Source organism: Plectropomus leopardus, chromosome 20, assembly GCF_008729295.1.
Source record: "Plectropomus leopardus isolate mb chromosome 20, YSFRI_Pleo_2.0, whole genome shotgun sequence".
NCBI lineage: Eukaryota > Metazoa > Chordata > Actinopteri > Perciformes > Serranidae > Plectropomus > Plectropomus leopardus.
The window spans coordinates 22,695,329-22,722,805 of record NC_056482.1 but is presented as its reverse complement, the minus strand read 5'-3'; the positions used below and the strand labels follow the sequence as shown (position 1 = coordinate 22,722,805).

The 27,477-nt window shown below is 39.4% G+C and overlaps 1 protein-coding gene and 1 long non-coding RNA gene across 2 annotated transcripts; one reads left to right on the top strand and one right to left on the bottom strand.

Annotated features, from left to right (window-relative positions):
- Nucleotides 1-6,146: 6,146 nt before the first annotated feature.
- Nucleotides 6,147-21,003, top strand: LOC121959799. Its single transcript, XR_006106938.1, has 3 exons — nt 6,147-6,254; nt 7,761-8,028; nt 20,804-21,003. It is a non-coding gene; the product is annotated as an uncharacterized LOC121959799 (long non-coding RNA).
- On the bottom strand, nt 13,320-22,799 carry adra1ab (adrenoceptor alpha 1Ab). Its single transcript, XM_042509291.1, has 2 exons — nt 21,097-22,799; nt 13,320-13,795 (listed from the first exon to the last, which is right to left on the bottom strand). The coding sequence occupies exons 1-2, from the start codon at nt 22,010-22,012 to the stop codon at nt 13,320-13,322; spliced, it is 1,392 nt and encodes a 463-aa protein (XP_042365225.1). The 5' UTR covers nt 22,013-22,799.
- Nucleotides 22,800-27,477: the final 4,678 nt, after the last annotated feature.

Sequence of the window (27,477 nt, the reverse complement as noted above, 5' to 3'; positions counted from 1 at the left end):
GTCATTTTTTGATTTCTTTGAGGTAACTTTGTCTTATTTGGTCATTTTGTTTCACATTGTATTTATTGTGTGTCTCTTTGTAGTTGTTTTTTTTCTTCTTTGCATCTTATTTTGATCTTTCTGGTGTCAGTTTGAGTCTCTTCCTTGCCTTTACCTGGTAGACCAGTTCAGTAATCGTCAGTTTGAGCTCCAGTTTACTTTGGACTTAACCTCAAGTCTCTCTTGATGTAAGATTGTCCGACTCTTGACAGCTGTGAGCAGGCCTGCTATTCCTTGTAAGGCAGCTGAAGCGCGCCCTTTAAAATCTGGGCAAATTGGCTTGATTTCTTTAAAAAGCACAGGAAGAAGGAAATGAGCAGCTTATGAAGAAATAACCCAGGAATCAGCAAGAAATTAATTTAAAAAATAAAATTATCTCAAAATTAGCACAAAAACAAACAAATACACAAACAAAACAAAACAGAAAATTAAAACAAACAAATAAACAAGGAAATGACCAGAAAAAAGTGCTCAGAAATTATAATAATTATATTAAATACTTTTAATATATAATTATGATATTTAGAAATATATATTTTTCCCTAGCTTTTTTATAAAATAATTTCGTAAATTTACTAATAATTTCTTGCAATTTATTGCCAAGTTGCACTTTTGAAAGAAACCAAACCAGTTTGCTCAGGGCTCAAAGGCAGTGATATAACAGGGATGATAAATAACTTATCACCATCGTATGCCATCACGATTGTTTGTAAAGTTCTGGGAAGGAAAGTACATTTTATGGTTTCCTTGGATGCTGGTGTTGTAGAAGACTTTTCAATACTTTTGATATGTTTCCTTTACCTAAACCTGACCCAAACACTTAGCAAAACAGGTGGCGAATCCTATTCAGCAGGGGAATACATTTTGATACAACACAGGCACGCTTGCTATATGCAGCTGTGGTTTGGTTCTATGTAGCAAAACATGCAAAGGCAGTGTAATGATGAGACTTTGTCCAGGTCTTAGAGAGTGATATCTGCGTAAAAAGGGCTTGAGACAGCTCCTGTGTACATGCCATGATCGCTCCTCGATGGTCTCATGCTGCATCACACTGCCGACCTGATCTCTCTCCAGAAACTACTCCTGACACAATGAACTGTAAAAATGCCAACAACAGTGCTAACTTTCAGAGTCTCTTTGAAAGCATTCTTGATGTTGCACTTGGTTGAATGCTTGAAAAGAGAGGAAAATAGTTCATGTGAAGAATGAAAGAGACCTTGAGAGAAGTTTGAAAAAGCTCCACACACCTGGCCAGATGCTGTGTGAAGCAACAGAGAGGCCGACACAACAAACACTACGTTTGAAGTGTACTTAGGCCTTTATATTCACACTAAAATTAATGAAGTGCTTCAAACTGGCAACAGACAATTTAATATCACAGTGCAGAGAAATTTAATACAGACGTGTCCAAAGTATGACCTATGTTAAACGGCCCTCGGCTTGTGGTTCAGTTTAAAAGTCTCGAATTAACTATGTCAAATTATTATCTCGAGGACTTGAGGAAATGATCCCATTATCTCGAGAAAACTGGGAAAAAATGCATGAACGTGTGGCCTCTCAGGGCTTCAGTATAGAACAAAATATACCGTTTAGTAACAATAAATATTTGAACTTTGACTCTAGTTGGCAGCATGGTGGTTGTTTCAGACTAAGACTGTCCTGTCTTGAATCCAAAAACGTCTGACTGTGACTTTCTGTTTCCTTTGACAGTCTAAGACATAAAGCTTAGGTGACCTGGAAGGGTAAATTGCATGTAGGTGTGAATGTGTTTGCCTTTCCGTCTGTCAGTCCCATGTATACCCCGCCTTATGCTCAGTGCATGCTGGAATAGTCTCCAGCTGGGCAAGATAACCAGGTCACTGCCTCAAAAACACTTCAGCAGGATTTACATCACTTAAACGCCTTTGTTACTGCAGACTGTATGCAGTAAAACGCAACCATGAGGATGCATTATAGGTTTGTCCACTAGGTGGCAGTGCTGCCATCCTGTTCACTCACCGCTCATGTGTCTCTGTGCTGAGGAATTTCCTTTTTTTTTTTTTTTTTTTCCAACTCATGAATGAAAAATCAAATGGTATCAGTAGTTAGATGGTTGAATTCAACAATTGCAGTATGATTACAGTAATATTCCTGTTAGATAAATACCAAATTAGCCGTAATTAAAATGTGGAATAGCAACTAACTATCAACCTGTCAGGTCTGTTCCCAAGAGCCTTAAATTGAAAATCCCTCTTTGCCTGCACTTTAGTGAATTAAAACTGCTTCCAACATAAAAGCATTCTTTGACTTCAGAGGCACTTTCATGTGCCGTCCTCAGAGGCACATGAAAAAATGTGAGAGAAGATGACAAAATATACGAGGAATGAATAAAACTGTTTGAGATTCAAATGAAAAGTTTAATTTGTGTTTTCTCTTTCGGCAAGGATGTTCTGTTTGGGTTTAATCCTGGATTATGTTTTAAAAAGAGAAGTGGTTTAAGGCCAAACTCCACTTCAGCTGCATTTTTCATGAAATGATTGTATATTATGTTTATTAGGTCTGTTTTTTCTGCCCACAGATGATCCACAGTTTGTTTGTGTAATCACCATGGGGGCCTTCATATGTGCAGTAAGGCCATACAGAGCCCTCCAGTGGCCGCTTCATGTCAAGTCAGGGATCTCTGTGACACAGTAGGATGCAGTAGTTGCAAGTCAAAACTTTTCCCCCCGTTTTCATCTCTTTGTGGTTGTTTTGTGTCTCTTTGCAGCTCTTTTGCATCTCTTTGTAGATGTTTTGTGTCTTTGTGTGGTCATTTTGTTTCCTTGGAATAATTTTAAATCTCTTTGTATAGTATAGTATTTAGTATAGTATTTATAGTCATTTTTGAATGTCTCTGTTGTTTGTGATTGTTTTGCACCCTTACATAGTTGTTGTGATTCTTTTTGTATCCATTTGCAGCTGTTTTGTAGCTCCTTGTATTTGTGTTGTGTCTCTGTACAGCTGTTTTGCATCTTTTTGTAATTGTTTTGTGTCTCTTTGCAGCTTTTTTGCATCTCTATAGTTTTGTGTCTCCTTGTAGCCGTTCTGCAGCTTGTTTTACGTTTCTTTGTGGTCATTTTCTGGATAATATATATAAATGTAGGTGACATTTTACAGGTGAAGTCCAAAAGGGCCCCAGACACATTTGCCACAGACACCAGGTTAAGCTAGGTACCCCCCCCCCCCCCCAAAAAAGCTGAAATTATTGTAATGGATTGTGGTTTTCTGAAATGAAATAGTCCTCTTTGCTGTGCCAAAGCTAATTTCGTCAGGACAATAAATAAATAAAAACAAACTGTGAAGTCAGTTACTGCTCTTTGACTTTGTGGGGCAGAGTGGATCAAACAAACTGCTTTACAGTGTTTACGGAATTAATTAGGGATTTTCTGATTTTGAATAAATTAATAAATAAAAAAAGAAAATCAAGGTTAAGCTTTAAATACCTGCAGACCTGATAACAGATATGCCTGAGGCAAATTTCTACAATTCAGTCTGGGCCTCACATTGTCCTTAACCTTAAGATTTTGTCGGCTTACAACATTGTTTTGTTTACACACAGTATCCCTCTGTGTGTCAGGGCTCGTTATTTTGTTTTCTGGCTTCCTCTGATTTTCTGAGGAATGAAAAGATCTGCAGGAGGTGCTAATTACTTCCACACAATGTCAAGGTTGACATGAACTTTATGCCCAAACCTGCTGCCGTGCGGTTAGCTCTGAGTGTATTTAACTGCAGCACTTAAGCTGTCCTGATTCTGTGTACTCTATCGGATGAGATGGGACCAGTGACCGGACAGATGTACTGACCTTTTCAAGCTCAGTCTGGCTTTTAGAAATGAGTCCGAACATTGCTCCTGCTTGTTTGCTGCCTGAAGCCAAACTGTACCCACAAAACAAACCACAGCTTTACTTTTTGCCTCCATAAACTTTTATGAGAGGAGCCCTGCTTTGCTTCTGAAGAAACTCGAGACCTATAAGCATCAGTCAGCTTAGTTAGCCGTGAAATAATGTTATTTAAAATGTGACAGCCGCAAAATTTGAAGCAAAGAGAAAAATTTTATGTCCAGGCAAAATGAGAAAAGCTGAAATGTGAAAAAGTGTTTTTGTCACCAAGTCGAGAGCAACTTGAATGAACACGGAAGGGAACTCGGTGTGCCAGATGGCAGCTGGCTGCTATTAAAACAAATGTTCAGTGACACGAGAAGGCAATTAAATGCATCTTACATGGTATTAGCTCCCTCTCACATGCAGGGGCTTTACGTCTTTTCTAATTAATTTCTATTCATGGCTGTCAACATTCAAATCAGTCATTGCAAGTCCATGCACAAGCACACAATGGGCTTTAATAATCCAAAATGTCAGCACTGAAAAGGTAAATTATTTGATTATTTATACAGTTAGTATGTGGAGTCTTTCAAATATTTATTTTGCTTTTATTGTGCTTTAATTTGCACAGAGGTGATAAAGGAGTGGGAGAGAGCAGCAGCTTCACTTTCTCACGCCTCTGCAAATAAAATGATTTCATTGCAGCACTAAAAATATGCTGATCAGAGAACTTGTTTTCCTGTTTAGTCACTGTACGTTCGAAGCACTGAGTGTGCAGATGCAGCGTCTGCTTCACTATCAATGGAACAGCTGTGGGATTTGCATTCCTTTAAGATCTGCAAGAGCCTGCACCCCACACAGGTGTTTTACTTATTCTGGCTAATTAGACCTCTGCTCAGGTTGAAGTTAGGGAGCTGTGATTAACCAAAGTAAAGAATGATTATGATGTGGGCCTACATTACGACAGTCTCTAATCAGGGACGACACCGAAAACACCTGTGTGGGTGTTACTTTTTACATAATGTCAGTGTGCAAACAAATTAGCCTTTCCATATTATTCCTCTCCTCGATCATCGTGGCCTACGTTGTGTGAATTATGGGTGTGACCTCTGGTTATTCCTTTCACTCAGACCTTGCACCCTTTATACAAACCTGAACAAACTGGCTTGATTTCTCTCAAAAACATGTAAAGAAATCATTTAGCAACAAAAGAAAAATGACCCAGAAATTAGCAAGAAATTAGTGCAAAAAATAGTACAAGAAAATTACCTGAAAAAGTAAAATAAATAAACAACAATGAAAAAATAAAAGAGGGAAACAACTTGGAGAAGTGCTTTAAAAATATAATAATTACGTAGCATTTTTGTCCTATATTTTTTCTCCTCAGGAGTTTTCTCTATCTAAATAAAGGTCTTAATCATCTTAATCTACAGATTTCTTGCAATTTGTGGAGCATTTCTTACTGCTCCTTATTGCCCCTTTCCCCAATTTATTTCAAATTCATTAAAGGTTTAAATACTTGTGAAAGGTATTTGAATGCAGCAAAAGCAAAATAATGTTGCTCAAGGTTTTATAGGGTTAATTTTGGGTATCTAGGCTGCAACCTATGTCGCCTATAGGAAAATCCACCACTGCTTTCACTGTTGGCTCTGTTTTAGTCCTCCACAGGGACTCCCTCTTGTTTTTTTTGTGTTTTTTTTTAATCTTGCGCATACAGTCAAATCATCTTGTTGAATTAAATTGAAATCCTGCTCAGCCATTACTACTATAACCAATTCCAATGGCCACAGTTTTATATAAGGCATACTAACATACTACAAGCATTATAGCAACTGTCTGTCATCTAAAATAAAAACAACAATAAAACATAAAAAAAAAACAACATTGATTCTTGTTTCCATTGCCCCAAGGAAAATAAAAAATATTTTAAAATAATATATAATATATATTATATTTTTAAAAAAAATCCATAGCTTTTTTGTTACCCTTTAAAGGGTTTAAGTTGTTATCTGTCACATAGTCCTGTGAGTAAGCTTCTTGTTTCCAGTTTTTTCAGTTGCCATTTCCTGCTTTATTTTGGTACTCACCTTTGTCTCTTGTTTGGGATACTTCACTTCCTGCCCTCACGTGTTTCCTGCCTGTGTGATTAGCTTGATTAGCTTCACCTGTCCCTCATTAACCCTCCTCTCGTGTGTTTAGTCTGTGGTTTCTTTTCTCTTTGCCAGCTCCTCTCCTTTTTGTAAGCTCCAGGCTTTTGTTCCCCGCAGTTCCCCCTGATGAATCTGAACCTGCCAAACATTTTTGGAAACCCCTGTTTGTGTTTTTGGACTGTCACCTGTGAGCGCACAGGTTTTGTTTCAACATTTCTTGGGACAGGTATGAAACGTTTAAACTGTAATTTCCTGCATTCTGGTAAATTATTATGAACCAATTTATGTATTTCAACATTAATTAATGATGTAAATGACTTTAATTTGTCAAATTTTGCTACTGTTTTGTTTCTGTTTGGGGGACGAATGTGCTTGTTTTAATGCTGAGGTAGACATTTCCACTTTGTTTTTAAGTCAATTCTTAACTTTTAATTGTGTTTTGTAGTTATGGCTTTTAGCTCTCTTTGCTAGTTGCTTGTGCTGCTTGATATATTTTGTGTGTCCACTTATTTATTTTCTGATAAAAATATCACATTATGCAACTTTAAGGGTGCTATACTTACTAACTGCTGTCAAAAACATCTGGCCAGCTGCTAAATGTTCCACTTGGCTGGTGGCTAACAGCCTGTTTGTTTGGTGCAGGGCAGGTAGAGCACAGTAGGCTCTGAAACGCTTCACTGCAAACAGCTGCTGATGCTGTGAAAAACAAACTAAAAGCAGCAGAGTTAATGGAAATTTCGTTATGGGTTCATCACTATTAGTGAGCCCTTTGACATTACGTTCAACTGTCTGAGGCATTAAACAGCTTTCAGTATCCATGGCTAAAAATGAATATTATATTCATACATCTAACAAAGATTATGAGGATTATGAGGCAATGGGCCCCTGGGCACAGACATGCAAAAGGCCCCACACACTCTCTTACAAAACAACACTGTATTTTTGTGTCTCTTTTGTTTATTTGTTCTGCATCTCTTTGTGATTGTCAGCATCTTTTTGTCTCAGTGGTAATTTTGTGTGTGTGTCCTGTGTGGTTGTTTTGTGTTTCTTTTTTTTTTTCTTGTTTTGGTCTATTTTAGGTCATTTGTGTCTGGTGGCGGTATATTTGTGTCTTTTTTTGGTTGTTTTTTGCCTTTTGTAGTTTTTTGTGGTTCTTTGTAGTTCCTTTGCATGTGCTTGTAGTTGTTTTGTGTCTCTTTGTGGGTACATTGCATCTGTTTGTAGTCTTTTTTGTGTCTTTGTAGTTCTTTTACATGTCTTTTGTCATTTTGGGTCTCTTTAAAGTTCAACTTATGTCTCGTGGGGTTATATTTGTGGATGTTTTGTTTGTATTGTGGGTTTTTTTGTAGTTGTTTTGTGTCTCTTTGTAGGTATTTTTGTCTTTTGCTTGCATTGCATTTTTGTAGTAGTTTTCTGTGGCTTTGTAGGTCCTCTGCATCTTGTTTTGGTCATTCTGTGTCTCTTTGTGGTTCCTTTGCATGTCTTTGTTGTCATTTTGGGTCTCTTTTAAAGTTCAGTTCATGTCTCTTTGAAATATACCTTGTCCTTTGTGGTCATATGAAGTCTTTTGCGGGTTAATTTGAGGGACATTATCCATTGGACCCCTGACACTGTGGGCCACTGGGCATGTGCCCTGTAGGCGCACTCATGATTAAAGGATATTGTTTATGCTTCAACAAATGAAAGCGCAGTTATTCTCAATAATGTTGTCATATTTCAATTTTCTTTGCAGCTGCTTTACAATCCATCCAATGGAGTAAATGTTGAAAGGAAGAAAATTAAAAAACAAACCATCTGGCTTTTGCCCAAAACTTTACAAGCACTTGGAGCCTCAACATCAGTAAAAGTGAGCTGATTGTGGACTACAGGAAGGACCCGCCCCCTTATTCCCATCAATGGGACGACGGCAGAGATTCAGCAGCTTCAGCTTCCTCCATTGGCTCTTCTTCCTCCTCAGGCATTTTTAACGTGGACTCCAGGATACTCTGCAACTTCTGCAGGTACACTATTCATATTGTATTGTTTTTCTTTGTATAAATATTTAATTAGCATTGTTGGAGGGGCCCGAGACTCAAGTTTTTCAGTGGCAACGACTGCTTGTTGTTTGGCTGTGATTAAAAACTTGAACTTGAATGGATAAATCAGCAACCGTAAAACAAACCAACTTTCCAATTTAATTTCAGTTGGCAGACGAGCATTCGTCACCCCTTGTATTACAACATATCATCTAAACATTTAATAGCGCAGAAAATTATTAAAGTAAACAACACAGCAGGGAAATGTTGGCAACTTTAACAGCAACACTAATGCCAGGAGTTGCATTTGCAAGTAGGCTGTTCGTTTTCGCACATTCACACAAACATCAGAGCATGCACCTGTGTTATGATGTTCAACCTGAGGACATTTTGCATATGAGAGAGTTTCATAACGTACTTAAGCAGTGGGTGGATTTGGTGTAGTTACTTTCCCCACATGCTCTTACAAGCTCTGAATGCTTCTGAGAGTGTCAATAAAATTTCAAATTTATGCTCAGTCACTTGGAAAAAAAACCCCGACTCAAGAAGAGGAGACTGTCAGAAGTCTCAGTGAAGTTTGACACAAACCATATTTTTTTCTCATTGCAAATAATGATGCCTCTCCGACTTCCTGATGCAGTTTGTCGTCTGCTCAACGTGGTTATTAATCATGATCAGCGTTTTGTAATGAAACATCACTTTGCTAAGTCAACTGATTAGGTTAAACGGCACACGCTCGTCGCTCCAGTAATGGGAGCCGGGATCCATTTATCACCACAGTGTTTGCCTTACAGCTGCTGCAACTCTGTTTGAATCCTGTGCTGCTGTCTGAAAATGAGAGCTGCATGTTTAGTAGGAATCTGATGCATTCATTTCCATAAATAATATCGGAGCCGAGCAGACAGCACCGCTCAACTGCTCTTCACACACAAGCATAAAAAACAACCTGAAATTGCGCTCAAACAAATACAGGTGTACACACAAATGAATGGACACAAGTTCATTTGGGCATGAATGTGCACACTCACACACACAGAGCACGCACTCGTTTGATGAGTCTCCCTCTGCTTCTGTACCTTTATTACTGATTTTGTGTTCTGTATTATTGTTTTAAAGGTATTTTTTCTCTTTGGAAGCTGAGAGAAGGCAATGTCTGCTGTGTAGAGCTATGAATTTTTAACCAAATAGGATGAAGCAAGGATGGATTGTGTTTGTTGATTTGACATTCAAACATAAGAAAAAGCCTGTTGAGATGAAAAATACATTTTCTGTCTTTATACTTGTAGAGTGACATCGACTTTCTGAAGAGTTAAAGGCTAAGTTCAGTATTTTCAACACAATTTTCTCAAGTTTTTGTCAGTTTTTCTGTCTAAATGACAAATGTGAACAAGGCAGCAGTGGGCAAACAGGCTGCAATGTAACCATTTGGGGGCATGTTTGCACCCTCAGTTTACATCCACTAAAAGTGCTAGTTTTGCATTTTCAGGCCCCCTAAACACTGTTGTTGTGTGAAAAAAAGGCCAATGTAGCTTGATAATCTAAACCGGTCAGTGGCACGAACACATTCAGTGGACGTACATTGATGGCACAAACACGCCCTCGATGGCTACACTGAAGCCTGTTTCTTTGCAGCTTTCACACTCGAAACCAGACCAGTTTTAAAACCTGTTGTCCCCACTACTCACTTAGACACAAAAATATGGAAAAATAGGGTCCACATTGAAAAATGCCAAACTTACCCTTCAGGAGAATATATGAAAATGTGTTATTAGTCCAAGTGTGAAATTTCATTGTGTTTACTAATATATAATATTTATTGCATTCAGCCATGCCTCTCTAATGACGATTCAACACATCTCCTTTTGCCACTTGCTGCCTAATGCAGTGTAACATTAAGTCCTCGGCTGCATAATCTCCGAAAACGAGAGCTGCATGTTTATTAGCTGCGCGGGACAGTTCCAACAATGTAAAGTGTGGCAGTTTACAAGAGTTTAAACACAGACATTATCCTCCTGATTGGCTCCATAATGCCACTGTTTAAGTACAGCGACGCAGTATGAAGGTAACTCCTCTTCCCGTGTCTTTACCTCAGGTGACTGTGAATGAAATGACGAATCATTTGTCTTGTATAAATTCTTAAAACACCCTGCGTCTCCATGATAAGCATTCTCAGGTATTCATCACTGTTTGGTGTCTGTAGGGTAGAAAAAAAAGCCTTTAATCTGAGCGCAGCAGAGAAAAACAACTCTGTTCGTAAGCGAAGGATTAATAGCTAAGAGGAAACGTGTGACAACTTCCTAAAAGAGATCAGACAACCGAAACATGTTTTCTTAAGCTATTAATCACGACATGCTTCTTAATGAAGCACTCACATTGTCTTGACACCGGACCACATCATATTTGTTTATGAATTTGTGTGATATGGTTGGCTTTTGTTTGCTAATTCATTTATTTCAATAAAAACAGAGTGGGTTGGCACACCGGAGAATTCATAAAGTATAACGCAGTCCCATATAATCGCCTTGCAATAAAAACTAGCCTTTGTAAAGCTTTCACTTTTTGTTGACTGGCCAGGTTTTAATTAATTGAAAGGGGCCACGTCTGTGTTGGCATGTGTCATGATAATCTTCCAGCCTTTTGTTGAAGGTTACAGTAATGTATTTTTGTAGCTTCTGCTGCAGCAGTGATTGAGTTTATTAAAAGTTAATCACCTTTTCCTTTCATCATGTGAACTGAATACCAATTACCCCACAGCAGTGTCCCCCATTACGAGGCTACAAATGAGAGTGTATTTCTGCCCTTGGATACTAAATAAGTGAGATTTAAAGCTGCATTAATCAACATATTTCTAATTGACAATGGTTCAAATGGGTATAATATGAAAGGAGTCACTCTTAGTAATGAACCCAATAGCTCTGTGATGCTAAAGGTTATTTTTGCCTTTTCTTTTCCTTTTTTAAGTAATTTTTTTATGGCTTTTTGCCTTTTTATTTGATAGGACTGCTGAAGCGTGAAAAGGAGAGAGAAAAGGAATGACATAGTACATGAGGCGCCTGCTGTGCCAGGTGAACTACTGGGCACCCAAGGCTTGTTTTGACTGTTTCGGTTTCACAGACTGTACACTTCCTGCCCAGAACCAAAGAGTAAAGCACCTAGCTGATCAATATGTTTTTTTCCCAACTTTTCAAATATGGCTGCTTTTTAGTGGTCCTATGCTTTAAACTAAAATGCTCTATGTATCCCTGTAGCGTCAGTTTCAGACATGTTGTTGAGTCAATTTCCACTTATTACATTCTGCTGTGCCTTTCAAAATAAAATACCGTCTCCACAGTAAATGTAGCTTTCGCCACCGAAATTACCTTCAGTTTAGGAAACAAAACTACTTCGTTAGATTTAGACAAAAGATCAAGGTTTGGGTTACGTTTGTTAAAGCAATTTACTATCTATGTCACTTGACTACTAAGTCATGTGATGTATGCCAGTAACTCTGTTACGATGTTCAAAAACTGAAGCTGACTTTTGGTTTCACATGGAAACGCTGTTCACACGTTCTCGTCCCAACATCCCAACCTTTACTGTGATGTCAACAAACACACATGCAGACACAGATGCTTAGGTTTAGACAAAGGAGGCACATGGTAAAGGTTTAGAAAAAAACAAAACTTTTAAATACAAAGCAAACACCAGACTCCCAAATCAAAGCCTGCCCCCCCCACCCTGCCCTGTAGGCGCACTTTCACTCCTTTCGTTTCAACGTAGTACCATCCACCTGCACGTCATGCGAACGTTGCCCATATAAGTGTATCAGGTGGATGCTGTCTGGCCATCATGGTAGCCTATAATAACACCCTGACCATTTCTTTTCGGCCACGTTCTCACTTGACTCTGTTCATGCGCATTTGAAAAGTGTCTTTAGGCGTCACTCTTTTATGCCAAAAGCACTGACAAAGCGACGCTATTTCAGGGCCTCTGAATGAAAACAGGCTGCGTAATCACAGGCATGATTCAGATGGTGTAATTTTGCTCTGTGTCTGCTGGATGTGTAAACAGACAATCGTTTGCATGTTACACAACAGCTTTATACGGTGAATTTCAGGGCTGTGCGTTTGTCAGCTTGACTTGGAGTTCTTCTACCTAGAGGCCAAAAATCAAAGACTGCATTTTTATAGACAACGTACAGATGTTACGAAAGAACTAAAGATAACAGACGGGTGCTGCTTGAATTTCTCATGAATCAGTTTCAGACATCAGGAAATGATGTAATTTTCCAGTGTTTGCATGGGGAAAACACAACTCTGGAGAGTCGCACTGGCAGGAAACCAGTACTCAGAAAAAGAAGAATTCTGTCTGACACCTTTTCATTTATTTAACACCACCACAAGCTATGATGTCAAACATAAAAAGTTGATTCAAGACATCTTTGATACAGCCTCAACAAAAACAAAAACCGAACGATAAAAGCATCAGAGGGGCAGAGTCATGGCTGTTGTTTGAGACTGCAGTGTGTTGTGGGTTTCCTCACAGATAACAACTGATATTTCTCTTCCCTGCAACTTTTTCAGTCCATGACAGGGATTTCAAAATCAAAGCCTGTGAGAGTTTAGTCCCTTTTAAAGAGGTGGTCGCACATGTCAAACCCACACTCCTACACCAGCTTCCACTTTCTCAGAGCTGTCAGCGAATGCTAATTATGGCGGGATTTATAAGTTCCTCGCCCTTAAGGGCTTTTGTGCAATCTGTAGAAATACCACCAATGTTTAAAGAAATCATGTCTCTGGAGTTCTTTCATTATGTCATTTCAATAAGATTATTATTTTTTTATTCCTTTTCAAGTGCAGATAGTGATTCTGGCTAACCTGACGCTCATACTTGCAAAAAAAAAAGGGCTTTTGGCTTGCATTTTTTAGCCAGAGGGAGAGAGTTATATTTTCTGAAAGTCTCATGCTGTGCATCTTCTCCTTGTTGACCACCAAGTTGCTCTTATCGAACGTTTTGACATGTGGTGCTCTGTTCATGAGCAGCTCAGTAGAAGCTGTAGAGTGCAGACAAAATATTATTCATTCACTTTTCCCAAATCATATTTTATTTGGCATTTGCCTTTACACTGGCATAAAGCCTTGAGGCAACAGAGTTATCTTTTTAAGTCTCTCTATGAGCTGGCCTTGCACTCTGAGGAATATATTTATACATGCAAAAGTTGTACGTAAGTGTTTCCACGAGGCAAAACCAAAAAAGTACAAGATCGGAGGCTCAAAATTCCACCTTCAACATGCCAATCAAACAGCTTCTCCTTTGACGCCGAGAGAAAGGCGTAACACCTTGGTTGATCTGTGGCTGTTTGGGTTCTGTGGTACTGGCGTTCGACTCGCTGAGAGACACCACGCCTTCAGCAGACTCCTGCTCTGGATTTGAGCGCTTTGAGCCTGATCCGAGCCGCAGACAGATGACGAGGAGGTTGACAGCGCCCTGCAGCAGCCCCACGAGGAAACAGTGACGCGGTTCTGGCTTGAGAGAACAGAGGTATTAGACGTGGGGCCCGCACTGGAGGAATGGGTAGTCATGTGTCCTTGTGGTTTGGCAGCCGGCACCCCGGTTCTCAGGCAGTGGCCACGCAGCACGTTATGGAAGGCTTTCTTGAACTCCCGGCTGAAGCACGGGTAGATGATGGGGTTGATACAGCTGTTGAGGTAACCCAGCCAGAAGGTTATCTTGAAAATGGTTTCAGAGGGCTTACAAGACGGGAAGATGGACCCTGGAGAACACACACAAACACACAAATGAAAATATGGACGAAAACGAACACTGACGCTCATTTAGAATTGGAAAGCGATTAGGTAGCTCTACATTTACAGCATTTTCATAACTCGTCACACTTTGCTCCTGATCCCCAGGCCTCTTAATTGCCATTTTTCCATTCATCCACCAGATGCCATCAGACTTTCCCTCCTTGCAGCTGACTGCCCCGCCTATCGACACACCTGTTCCTCATCTACTCTGTAGTTGCCCAGCCTCACTCACCCCACTCATCTGCAGCTGATTCCCTCATCAGCCTCTCAGTGCATAAAACAACCCATTTACATTCATTTCAAGCCAAAGTCAAAGTTTGATTTTTTTTTTTTTGCATCCATACTTTTTCTTTTAGGCTTCTGGAACCTGAAACTGGGACATGTACCTCCCTGTGAGGCTGCAAACACCTTCACTTTGGCATTAAATTGCTGAACTTATGGCAAAGTCACACATGAGCAAAATCAACACCAGCAAATATTCGCCTTGCATTTACTTTCAATGTGAGCAGAGGGGTGAATAACATTTCAGATGACGGGGTGCCCAGTGGCTCACCTGGTAGAGCTTGGCACCCCATGTACAAAGGCTGTGTCCTTGCTGCAGTGACCGTGGGTTCAATTCCATCTTTAGCCCTTTGCTGCATGTCGTCCCCTCGCTCTCTGTACCCCTTTTACGCTTTCTGTCCTATCAAATAAAGGTAAAACCCATGTAGGACTCACTGGGTCTGCATATGTCTGCGTTGCACCAAGTAAGTGGACTCTGCATACCATTTGACAGATTTTGAAGATAATGTTGGATCCACCACTAAATTTCAGCAGCTAGAGCGACGTTTACTTCACCACGACAACATGGCCCATGCAAACAAACAAACAAGTCAAGGGAGACTGATGAGACAGAAACCTGATGAATTTCATTCAGGCTTATAAAAAATCATATTGTGTACATTACTGTCTATGAAGGCAATTATTTGTCAACAAGGAAAGCTAGCGTGCATTTTTGCCCTGTTGGGCAATATTATTTAATTTACAAGCTGACAGCTCTGTGAATGCTGCTGCAGGCTGACACATTAACGCTCCATTTAGAGCGCTTTCCCAGCCCTCGCTGTTAGTATTAAGTAGTGAACTGGCACGATATAGACCATAAAAAATACAAAATACTGCCTCACATAAAAGATACCACCTGGGTTGCAGTGAGTCAGGCATGGATGGAATGTAAAAAGAAAAAAAAAACAGATGTGTACCAATAAAATCATATATTTCAGTATTTATTAACAAACTAGCTAACATTATCTGGCAAGCCAGCTTTTTGGGTCTGTCACATCAGGCATTGCCCACACTCAGTACCAATATCAAGTCAGCACGGTACAGTCACTTGTCTATTCTGCCTGCTTTGTCTGTGTTTGGGTTCAGTCCTGCGTTTCCTGGGTCGTGACATTAATTGTAAAAACAACATTTTAAAGTCGAAAGATGTTTCGATGTCGAGAATATCTAAAAACAATATGTAAGTATTTGGAACTTTGTAAAGATGAATTGTGCAAAAGTTCAAGTTGGTCACTGATTTATGCTTTATGGCCAAAAGTAGGTGGACAGGGGTGTCCACACCTTTGGTGCGCTGCTGTGTTTCATGATTTTGACCCCTTTTAGTTCCAATTAAGGGAAATCTTGCTGCAATGCTACAACATGCAATATTTTAGTTTAGTGTGTTTCTAATTATGTGGAACCAGTAAGTGCTTGGCTATTTCCTCATTCAATATGACAAAACCCTGTGCACAAAACCAGATTCATTAGAGAAATGGTTTTCCCAGTTAGTAGAGGGACATCTTGACAGGCCTGCATAGTCCTGAACATCTTTGGGATGAATTGCATGACAAATTTTTACAAAAGCAATGCTTCACAGCGGCTTTATACTGTACATGGTCCCACTGAAGTTCAGCTCATTTTATAAGCTCTGTAAGCAGACTGTACAAGTAATGTCAGCATGGTTGCAGCTGCGGTGAAAGGCGGGTGGTGCTTTCAGCACAAAACAGGCTTTCCATCTGAAGTGTGCAGGAAAAATACAAAATAAAATATTCAGTGGTTTTTCAAACCCTCAGTCTGGGAATCTCAGCCTATCATTGCCTCGGAGCTTGAATGAGCAGTGCGCTGTGAGCCGTGAAGGTCTGTCTCAATTGAAATGCATAACTATTCTCCGATGACTGGCTGCCTTGGGAGGCTACAGGGTGACAGAGGATGCCTCGTAGCATTACAGCCCATTAAGCCTTGTGCTTGTTATCTATAATAGCTTTCATAGGAGGGAGCAATAGTTTGGTTCATTCCATTTCATCTCACAGTAGAAGCCCATTCTGCTCCAGTGTGGTGTTTTATTTGGTCTATTTGGTTGCTTGTAATTGAATTTCTTGATGTCCCTTCTGAGAAACTCGAGCTGTGGAGTCGAAGGACAGCGGTGAAGGATGAAGGATGGTCCTGCCTGAGCAAAACATATTAAGCAACATTATACAAATGATTCAGGCCTGAACAACTTTTGCATCATAATAGCAACAATGCTAAACCACAGGAGGGCTGCTGTTAGATCATAAAGACCCGGTCTGTAGTTTTAGCCTTCATAGTGGATCAGGTCTATAGATGGCAATGTCGGTCAGTTGGTCAGTCCACCATTTTGGTCCAAACTGAAATAGCTCAACAACTTTTGGATTGATTGCCATGAAATTTTGTGCAGATATTCATAATCTTCTGTGTATGACTCCTGACTTGGTGATCCTCTGATCTTTCCTCTCACGCCATCACGAGGTTGACATTTTTGTTTGTTAGTTAAATGGTTTGACAACTATATGATGGATTGCCATGAAATTTGGTAAAGATATCTGTGGTACCCAAAAGATTCATCCCAATTACGTTGGTGATCCCCTGACGCTTTCCTGTAGTGCCACCAGCACAAAAGTTTCACTTATTGACTGAAATATCTCAACATCTGCTGGATGGATTGGCACAAAGGGGATATACAGACATCGTCAATTCCTAGAACATCAATCGAATTATTATTATTAATTGTTCTGCACACTTTTATTTAGTGTGCGACTTTTAATTTTTAGGTAAAATATCTTAAATATTTAAAGGATTGCAATGAAATCTGTTAGCATTGACTACATGTAAATACATAAATATATATTTTTTTCTGCCCTATTCCAAAAAGATATTACAACTAAACTGTTTATATGACTGCTGAAAATGAATATTCCACTAATATTCCTGTTTACATGTAGGCGTCCAAACTCCAATTAATGAACCCTAACATCTACTGGTTGGATAGGCCAAAAAATCGTAGACATACGTAGTTTCTGGATGATGTATCCATATTAAATATCATTAATCCTTAGATTTTTTCGTTAGTGCCATGGATAGTTTGACATGCGGTTGTGAGTGAAATGTCTTGACAACTATTAAATGGATTTCAATGAAATTTATTAGCACTGACTACATTCACATGCACAAAATTGTCTGTTATTGACCTTTTTCCAAAAAAAAAAGACAAAGGCTAAAAATAGCTGAAAATAAATATTTCACTGATTCACATTTACATGCAGCTGTGCATACTCCTTTTCAGCTTACCCTAACGTGTCATTTATCGAGTCAAAATATGGAAAAGTGGAATAGCTAAACCAAAATGAAGTTTTTCAAAAGTTTTTTACCGGTGGCTGTGCAAACTTAGCTATTTCATTCCTTCATCCACCTTCATGAAAAGGTCAACATTTTGATAATTGTAGATATACAAAAACCTATTCATATCCAAGTCTTTCATAATGAAAGTTAGAAATGTGGGCTCTTTTTTTGGGCACTTATCTTTACTCAGGCCTCGGAAACTGTTGCCGAGCTGGTTTGTGCACAGCGTGCTGAGCTGTAAATGAGGAAAAGGCCGCGTGTTGCAAACAGCTGTAAAAGCTCAAATTGAGACACATTCTCTGAAAGCACTGCATCCATGTCCAGATAATGCTCCTAAAACCAGAATAATGCCAGCATACCCTGCACATCTCTATCGGAAAATGCTTCTTTTGGAAAAAGGCCTGATATGGAATATCCAAACCCACCAACAGAAAAATAAATAATTCAGAATAATAGCTAAATATTGTAGAGAGAAACCTAATCTGAGGTGTAAACCTGTTTTTCTTCTGTTTAGTGATATAACTATTTGAATTTAAGGTTGCATGTTAAGGGTATAGTCAATAAAATGTCAGGGAATTGTGAAAAAATACCTGCCATAGTTTTCAAGGGCACCAGGAAACATCTTTAAATTACTTGTTTTCTCCAAACAACAGACCAAGACCCTGAAATATTCAATATACAATGAAATATACAACATGAGGTGCAGAAAATCATCACATTTCATAGGCTTTCTGCCAAACGAATGATTGATTTATTGGCCTTTTTTTCGCTGTATTTACATGGTAGCGAAAGCACAGGTGGTATTAATAACTAACAATGGCTCTGTTGTATTCAAGTGTGTCAGTCATGACAAAGACTCTAAAACTGAAGCACCTTAATGCAATTAAGCCATTATTATTTTTATTATTTACTGCTGTGATTTTACAACTGTGCATTGCCAAAATGTCACTTGTGAAAAAGCCCTTTTTTACCACTTTAAATAAATATACAGAATCAGAAAATAACAACATAACCATGAAAGTTAAAGTAAAGTCAAACTATAATAACTTGGCTTCAGTTATTGTGTAAACTTAATCCCCGCGTTAAATAACCTGCTAATCAATTTAAGAGAAACAACAGCTGCCAGTTTTTGAAAGAGCTACTGTGTTGTTTACATTTGGATTACGCCCGCGGCCTTTAATATTCTGAATGTACACACTGAGGGGGAAAAAAAGAGAAAAAGGTAACACATATTATTCATCCTGAGGATGTGTTTCATCCACATCCTGTCCATCTTTTATAATAGATTGTCCCTTCCTTCAGTAAGATTACAGTGTGTGTTACAGAACACATTTCAGGAATAATCTCACCATCTGTGACCCGGGAGGTAACTGCTGACAGACTATTACCCTTAAATACACACCGGTCCACTCCGACAATCACTTATCCCAGTCAAGCCTTAAGAGTTATTTCAGAAGCAATTAAGATTTTAGATTACGCTTCACAGCAGTTAAGTTCTGTCCTCTCTTAAATCTACGATAACATCGCTGTTATCGCCTTTTTTTGACAAAGTCTGACAAAATGTAGGTGTAATTTATTGAAGATAAAGTTGAATATTTGGCTTAGTGGACATGTACCTCTTTCCTGAGCTCTTGATATTGTTAACTGAAGCTCACATGTTTGACCACAATGGGGGACTAATCTTTAATCAGTTCATTTCTATTCAGTTTTCCTTCTGCTGAAATTTTAATTAACATTTTATATATTTTTCAGAATAAAGCAGACCTCTATAATAAATCATTAAAGCTCTCATTGTGACATCAATTCATTTCTGAATCATTTAAATCCCTTTTTTTAGATTCGGAGAATACATTATTTCCTCAAAAGTGTGCAGCAGATCAATCATTTTGAGGTTTGTTTTGTCATTTTATGCCCCATTTTGTGCCTCTCATTACATTACTGTTGCATTCAAGTCACAGAGCTGCTCTAAATACTTACATTTGTGGCAACCCTTTAAAAAACCCAGCATATTTAACAAAACTGACTGCTGTTTTTAAGTATTTCCAGAATTCTTAAGGTACCTTCTGTACATCTGAAACAATAAATATTGCAGTCACTGCATCGTATAAAATACTTTCTTTTTTTACTGTCTCCTAAGTTGCAGCTCTTAAGTTACACAAAGATGACAGCTTGAAGTGACATAACTTTCTGATTGATATGCATGATGAAACATACAGTTTTGGTGGCACAATCACAGCTTCAAATGTTGCCAAAATATTGCTAATACGCTGTTGTCTGGCACAGTGGTCTGCAGCTTGGCAATTGTCCCACCCAGGTGTTATGCCATTCACTGTTCCTCCATCAATGACAAAAATGAGCTCATGTACATGTAATCTGAACTATGTCTATGAAATGTAGAAATGTAACATATCTGTGGTTTGCAGAAAACTAGAATGCCAACATTTTCTCCTGGGAACTGGGCCTGAAAAACAGTTTTTAACTGCCCTGTCTGGCTGAAAGAATACTTGCACCTGTAACTTCACCCACCAGTGTTGCTCATTGTTTAGTTGTCCTGGCTGCAACTTTACTGTTCTGGTTCACTCTCACTGCTCTTAGCGTTATTTCAGCCGGCAGGTGTTTTCAGTGAAAAAGCTCTAACGACCCACTGTAAACTAACTGCTCAGTAAAAAACAGCAGACAGACACAGTTAGAGACTGGCTGTGGAGCAAAGTGGAGCATTTTGCAACTATAGAGTGCATAGCTGTATGAGAACTGGATACAGCATTTAAAACAGAGCCCCATGCATTCCAATGAAAGTTGCTCAGTGGCGCATGAAGCCAAAAACATGATTTATCGTGTGGATCTTCTAGACTAAAGACTGAATGGATTAAATCCTAGTAGTGAAACAAGTGATTTTGCATTCATCCACTGACTTACAGAAGTCTCTTTCGCCATGTAAGTCAATGGGAAAAAGTCTTTTCAGGCCAAAGGTGTGACGGATTTGATTACACTTTTGGGCTATGAACATTGGCTTCAAAGTCTGATGCACTTCCTGGGGGCCTGACAGAGTCGGATATTTACCTCAAGAGTTGGTTTAGACCAAAAACAGAGCTGAAAGACCACAGCAATATTTAATGATTCAATTTTCAAATGAAGTCTGAAAGTTTGAATGGTCTATGCGGTTAAACGAGTTGTATTTGTGCAACAAAATTTTTTGCAGACACTAAATATCAAACAAAAGCTAGAGACTGTATTAAGTTGCTGTAAACTGTAAATTCACCACCTCTAAACAAATGGTCTCTCCTCTTTCCTCCTCTGTGCTGCTGCCTACATGTCCGCAGTTCCCTGTACCAAAGAGTGGCGTGAAAGTCAAGAGAATTCACTCTGCAGCAAAATCTGGGGACCAAAACATCCCTATAAGTGCGTTGCACAGAAAAATATGACTGCTCAACTTGAAGCTCAGTCGATTAAGGCTCTCTGACTGATGATTTCCAACTTTTAAGGGGCTGCCCTAAAACAATTGTTTGCTGGGACACTTTGACAGATGTTTAGCTTTGTGATTTGAACATAATAACAAATGGAAAAGGCACAAACTGGGGTAATTTGAAGTTCAAAGCAGTTAGCAGGTACCTACCGATGGGTAAAACCAGGAAAAATGGGAGCCAGCACAGAATGAAACACCCGACAACAATGCCAAGCATCTTGGCTGCCTTCTCTTCTCTTGAGAACTTCAGCAGCTTTGTCAGGGAGAAGGATGTGTGTTTCTGTGTCGCAGTCCCCTCGTCCTCCTCCGGCTTCCCCATCTGAGCGGGGTTCCCTCTGTGTATCCTCAGCATAACACCCTCCGTCTCAACTGCTTCTCCTTTACTGCTCCTCCTGAGGGTTTGTGTCTTTCTCTTTGCCACAGTGTACACGCGGCAGTACATGGCCAGGATGATGGCCAGAGGTATGTAGAAAGATCCCAGCGCTGAGAACAAAGCATAGCCGGGCTCCTCCGTGATTCGGCACACTGTCTCATCTTCTGGGTCTGGCTCCTTCCAGCCGAACAGAGGGCCCACAGATATAGCTGCAGAGAGTCCCCAGAGAGCAGCCACCGCAGTCAGGCCTCGCCGACCCGTAGCTATGGCAGGGTAGCGCAGGGGGTAGCTGACGGCCAGGTAGCGGTCGATAGAGATCACACACAGGCTGAGAATAGATGCGGTGCAGCAGAGGACATCCAGGGCGGCCCAGACGCTGCAGAAGGAGCGGCCAAACACCCACCTGCCGAGAGCCTCCGAGGTGGCGGAGAAGGGCAGGACGGCAGCACTGAGCAGCAGGTCTGCTGCGGCCAGGTTGGCGATGAAGTAATGTGTCACAGAGCGCCAGTGGTGGTGGAACAGCACCGACAGGATGACCAGGATGTTGCCAAGAACCCCGAAGACTACAAACACCACCAGGACCAACCCCAAAACCACCGCCTTGGCCACATCCACCTCTGGGTGGGTGGAGGAGCTGCAGTTTGGACACCCATCAGCTGCAGAGAAAACACTCATGTTCTCAGCAGGAAACATAATCTGTTGGATGTATTAAACTGTACAAATGTCTTGCAGATTGATAACACATCTGCTCCTCAATTAATACAGTTTCAACCCTCTGCCTTTTTCCTGCTCCGCCTCATGCAGAGGATAAAAGCTTTTCCTGCTGCATAAACGGCTCCTCCAGTTCATTTGCAGATTGCAGACGCTCTGCTGATCACATAGCCTTGGCTGGGGTCCCCTGGCAGGATGTCACACTACCATAGTTTGTCATTTCAGTCCAGAACAGCTTAATAGAAACGACAAATATTCATGTTTTTAAGTGGCAGCCACTTAAGCATTTGGAGCGTCATGTTCCGCGCTGAAAGGCTTTATCACAGGAAACCTTTAAAATAACAAGAAAAGAGATAAAAGAAGATTAAAAAACACATTCATAATCCAACGCTTTTATAAGTATACAAAAACAAGCTTGTGACCTCTTAAGTGCTGCTCTTTCTTCAGCAGTGTGGGAACTAATCAAAATTTCATGCATTGAAAAGAGCACATTAAAGGTAAATTTGAAAAAAAAAAAAAAAAAAAAATCATCATACAGCATGCAGTTATGATTAAAGAGTAAAAACATCACTCTTCTTTTTTTTTCACAGCGTCTATTTACAATTCTTCTCCCCTCATCACAGCCGCATTAGAGAAAATGGGGGTTGAGTGAACAAAGCGGCATTCACAATTTCCTTTTCATCCAAAAAAACATCCCAGCCTACGTGTCTTTTTTGCAAGCAAACAACCATAAAACAGCCCACTATTAGTGTCTGATTTTTGTTTAACTCTGGGGCAATATCACTTTTTTGTGCTGTTTTCAATAGCCTTTCATGAGTATTTTGACCTATGAAACCTGAGCAAATTGGTGTGATTTCTTTCAAAAACATAGGTAATCAGTAACTTGGTAAGAAATGTTTCCACAAATTGCAAGAAATGAGTAGATGTAAAAAATCTTTAAAAAATAAATTTAAAAAAGCTATGGAAAAAATCTATAGAAAAAAGCTTGGGATAAATACTATATATTTAGAATAATTAAATATTTAAAATTATGTTATGTTACAGAATTATCTTTTCTTTTTCTAATTCTTGTTTGCCTTGGTGGTTTTTGTTTTATTTTTAAATTTTGTTCATTTCGTTTTTGTAATTATTTAAATTTTTATTATCATTTTCTTTATCTGATTTATTCATTTTAAACAAATGTTCAGGTAGTTGTCTTGTACTTTTCACTAATTATTTACTAATTTTTGGGTAATTTCTTGTGTTGCTCATTGCCTTCTTGCCATGTTTTTGAAATAAATAAAGCCAATATGCTCAGGTTGCTTGGGGTGGTGGGTTCTGTTTTTTGTTTTTTCTTGTTTTATTTTCAGCATCTTTGAAATATGTGCATTTCCCGGTGTATCATCTTCAGACATAAATTCAGACATCTTTGCAGCTGCCCTTGTTTTTTTTTTGTCTTGTTTTTTTCTTTTTTGTTTATTTTAACCACTTTTTAGGCACATATTTTGTACTTTTTACTTGGTGTGATATCTTTATAAAACATAGGGAGAAAATGGAGGTGGAGTGAACTAAGTGGCATTCACGGTTTCCTTTTAATCCAAGAAACATCACAGTCCACATGCCTTTTCGCAAACAACGACCATAAAACATCCCATTACTAATATCTGATTTTTGTTTAACCTTTATCTAAACAGGCAGATCGATTAAAGGCAAACATCTATTCACTGTGAGGAGAAAACATGACACCTGAGCGGGGCGAGTATTATAATAGAAAAGAAAGAGAAGGTAATCAAAGACAACAGGGTCAAAGACAAGGACACGACAGCGGCAATCAGGACCTCTTGAGGGCAAAAGAGAAAACGATCTGTGGCATTATGAGAAAACCAGCCAGCCCTGCAGAGACGACAAAGATAAATGAAAGCGAAGAGATATATATATTTTTTGAGCATTCAGCCAGAGCCTGTGATGGCTTCCTTGAAGGTCTCGCGTCTGCAAGCTGGGCTCTAACTCAAACGCCGGATGACAAGCCAGGAATTGAACCTCGAGGAGAGCACTATATTAGCGAGGCAAAGGCTCGGGCCCACTGATAGTCCCACTCAGTACCACTCTGAGTGTACGTGTTGGAGATCTGGGATGTCACCGAGTGAGATAAACGGCAGCAAGGGAAAAAAAAAAAGAAAGCAAGCCGCGATAAAGCCTTTCGGAGAGCAGAGTCATGCTTGTCACATGTTCGTGCAGGATCAAAGGCTTTTCGCTCGCTGCACATCCCACCACGAGGCGGAACGAAATCCAACCAAATAAACACTTGATGCTCAGATTTCCAGCGTCAGTAGCCCGAGGGGGCAAGTGAAATAGGCGGTGAATGGATATCTGGGATTGTTTCAGCAGGACGGCTAAACGCAGTGATATTTGGAATGCATTTTCGGTTGTAATGAGATTTCTCGGTACGGTGAAGTGCCTGCGCGAAAGAGATTAACCGCGTCTAAAAAGTTTATTTCCCCAGCCCACCTGTGTTTGAGGACGACTGTGAAAAAGTGTCGGGCAGGAAATAGATTTGCTTTGACTCGAGGTGATAGGGTAAAAAACAATTCAACAAAAGGTGAATCAACATTATTCAGGCAAATCCTGGAGTTAAAAAAACCAGAGCAGCAAACCTGGCGCACGTCTGAGTCCTGCAGCTGCTGAGCTCACACATTATTTTTAATTTCCCTCAGGCTGAAAACGTCGCTTTATCTTAGAGTAAAAACTCCTCCACATATCTTTTGCCTTCATGTTTCATTCATGCGTGTATTAGCATGGAAGGGGCCGGGTGATATCAGCGCCGTGACAAAATGATGAAGTGCTGTAAGATGTGTTCAATGACCTTTCCCGTCTGTTGCACTATTGACTGCCTTCCCTCCTTTTCCAGCCATGTACTGTTAGTTTTTGGCATCTTTTATTCATAATTTTCTCTCTCCAGGAAAAGGAGGATTATCAGACAAACGCTGTTGAGCTGCTTGTGTTTTGTCAAAAGCACAGGAGCTGTCAAGAGATACTGTGAAAAAAGACAGGAAAATGAAATGGTTGAGTGAGTCAATTGACCTACAAATGTGGAGTAAGAATAAACAATAAATGTCACAAATATTATTGATGTGTTGACCTGTGTCCTGTGGGAAACAGAGCATTAAAATGTCAATGTGTTTGATCAATTTACCTTTTCCAAGCATTCACTTATTAATTGTTAAAGTCTTTAACCAAGCAAAAATGCCAACTTTTGCTTGTTCAAGCTTCCAAAATGTGAGGTTTTGCAACTCCTGTTTTTTTATGTAATTGTAAGAGACTGTTTGTTATTTATTAGAGGTGAGGGGATGTTGCAAAATGGGGAAGGCATGTCAGAAAAACATTTTAAGTGCTGTGGAGGGACTTGTTTTTTTTTTATTTGGCTGAGGGGGAGACATGCAGTTTTAAATGGTTGTATTTTGTATTAATTTTAAATACACTCTGAAACCCGCTGGCATGTTTGAAAAGCCATGTTTTATTTAAAAACACCATTTTATCGCAGGCAGAAACTGTAAATTTCTGACACGCCTTCATCAGGAAATGTGACCAAATTTTATTCTACATGTCTCAAATAGAATTTTGCCAAAAATGAAGTCTTTGCTCTAACCAAATCCTGTGCATATCTGAAAAAAAAACCCCACGAATGAAAGGCTTTTTTCCCCTAAGATTTTATTTCCAACTTTTGATCATCAGAGTAACGCCGGGGACATACTGCCTACTGCAGCATTGGTGCAGTGCTGCTGCAAAGCTTCCTGCTGCCACAGCTACTGTAGTTCCTCAAATAAAAGCCAGTACTCCACTTATTCATGGAGCTGTGTAAGTCACTGCACTGTCAGCCACACCATCCTGCAAATACTTCACAATAAACATCTGTTAGCAAATTAAGGGATTCTACCCACAGAAGTGTTGTCAGAAGGCTTTTATTTTGAAACTAAAACATGAAGCGTTTAAAATAGTTTAAAGTAGTAGTTTAGTATAGTTTAAAGTTTAAAATATATTTTTTTCGATTTGTGTGACAGATAAAGACACTAAAACTGTAGTGAAAGGTGGTGTGAAAAGTGTCAATATGATCATCAGAAGAGTATTTCACAGTCTATTTTTGCAGAAAACTGCACGTCATGTGGAAAAAAATAGGCAAAAACTCTGAAGTCATAGATGTTTCGCAACTGAGTAGCTGAGGTTTTAGCAAGCAAACTGAAGACATTACCTTTTAAGAACTTGTGATAGGCCTTAAATACATGTTTATTTAATTAATTTGATTCATTTTCTAGAGATTAATGGAAAACCATCACTATCTGCATCCCTAAGTGCATTTTACTTTCAGCTGACCAGCGGGGTATCCCAACAGTGCCGCTGCACACATTTCCTTCCCTGCAGATATTTGATTAAAAGCTATCTGCGGACATCATTACACTCCAATTTACATCTGAAATCCAAAGTGCACTGCTCATTTTATTGCATTAGAGGATCTCCCAGCAAGATGTTGCTTTGCCCTTGGAAGAAACTTTCCCGTTAGCTCCGGCCTGAGTGGCCATTACACAATCGAAGCAAGGCGGCCAATTAAATCTTATATTGGAATCATAATTAGGACTTTGTTTTAGGAGACTCAATATTAGTGAGCATATTAAATGGCTTAATGTAGCCTGACCATGGGCATATTCAATCAAAACAGCAGTCAACGGCAAAGGGCAGCATTATCACAGGGGGGAATGTGCACAATATTACAATAAGTCTCACTGACAATGTGGAGGGATTGACCAACAGGCCTATTGGGTCCAGGGGCCCGAGCATGCAGAGGGCCCCTAAGTCAAAGCCTCTGAGTGAGGTCGCTGTTATTAACCTTGCATTTCATGTTGTATAATCAAAGGGCTTTCTAAATGTTAATGTCGCACTTTGGCTATTTCTGACTCATCCTGTCAGTAATTGTGAAGGCGAGCGGTCATTCTCTTTTCTGATTAAAAATGAACGGAGGACTGAGATGATGCAAAAACGCTTCAAGGCACTTTTCCTCATAGAAATTTAGAGCGTACTGACCCATACATTAGACTTTGATGATATCGTGGATGTTTTTGCATGAAGCAAAGCCAGGAAAATGAAATCATATGGCAGGACTATTTTATGATTAATTTAGGCTTATAAAGTCATTCCATGTTTGCTATATGTCAGACTATCACTTGCTGTAAAATTGTTTTTAAGGCTTTTTTCCCCTGTTTTTATTAGAAATGGCTTGAACTTTTTCTTTTTTCTTTTTTTTTGGTTTAGAGCAGTGTATTTTGCTAATTTGCTATTGGCTCTAATTAAGTCAGCACTGTGAGATACAGATGAATTTATTTCAAATTTTTGTGCTGCTGGCTTTTAGTGTCGCCAGGATAAAATGTTGACATTGTACAAGTCTGCAAACTACGGCTGCAATCACATTGTACATTTCA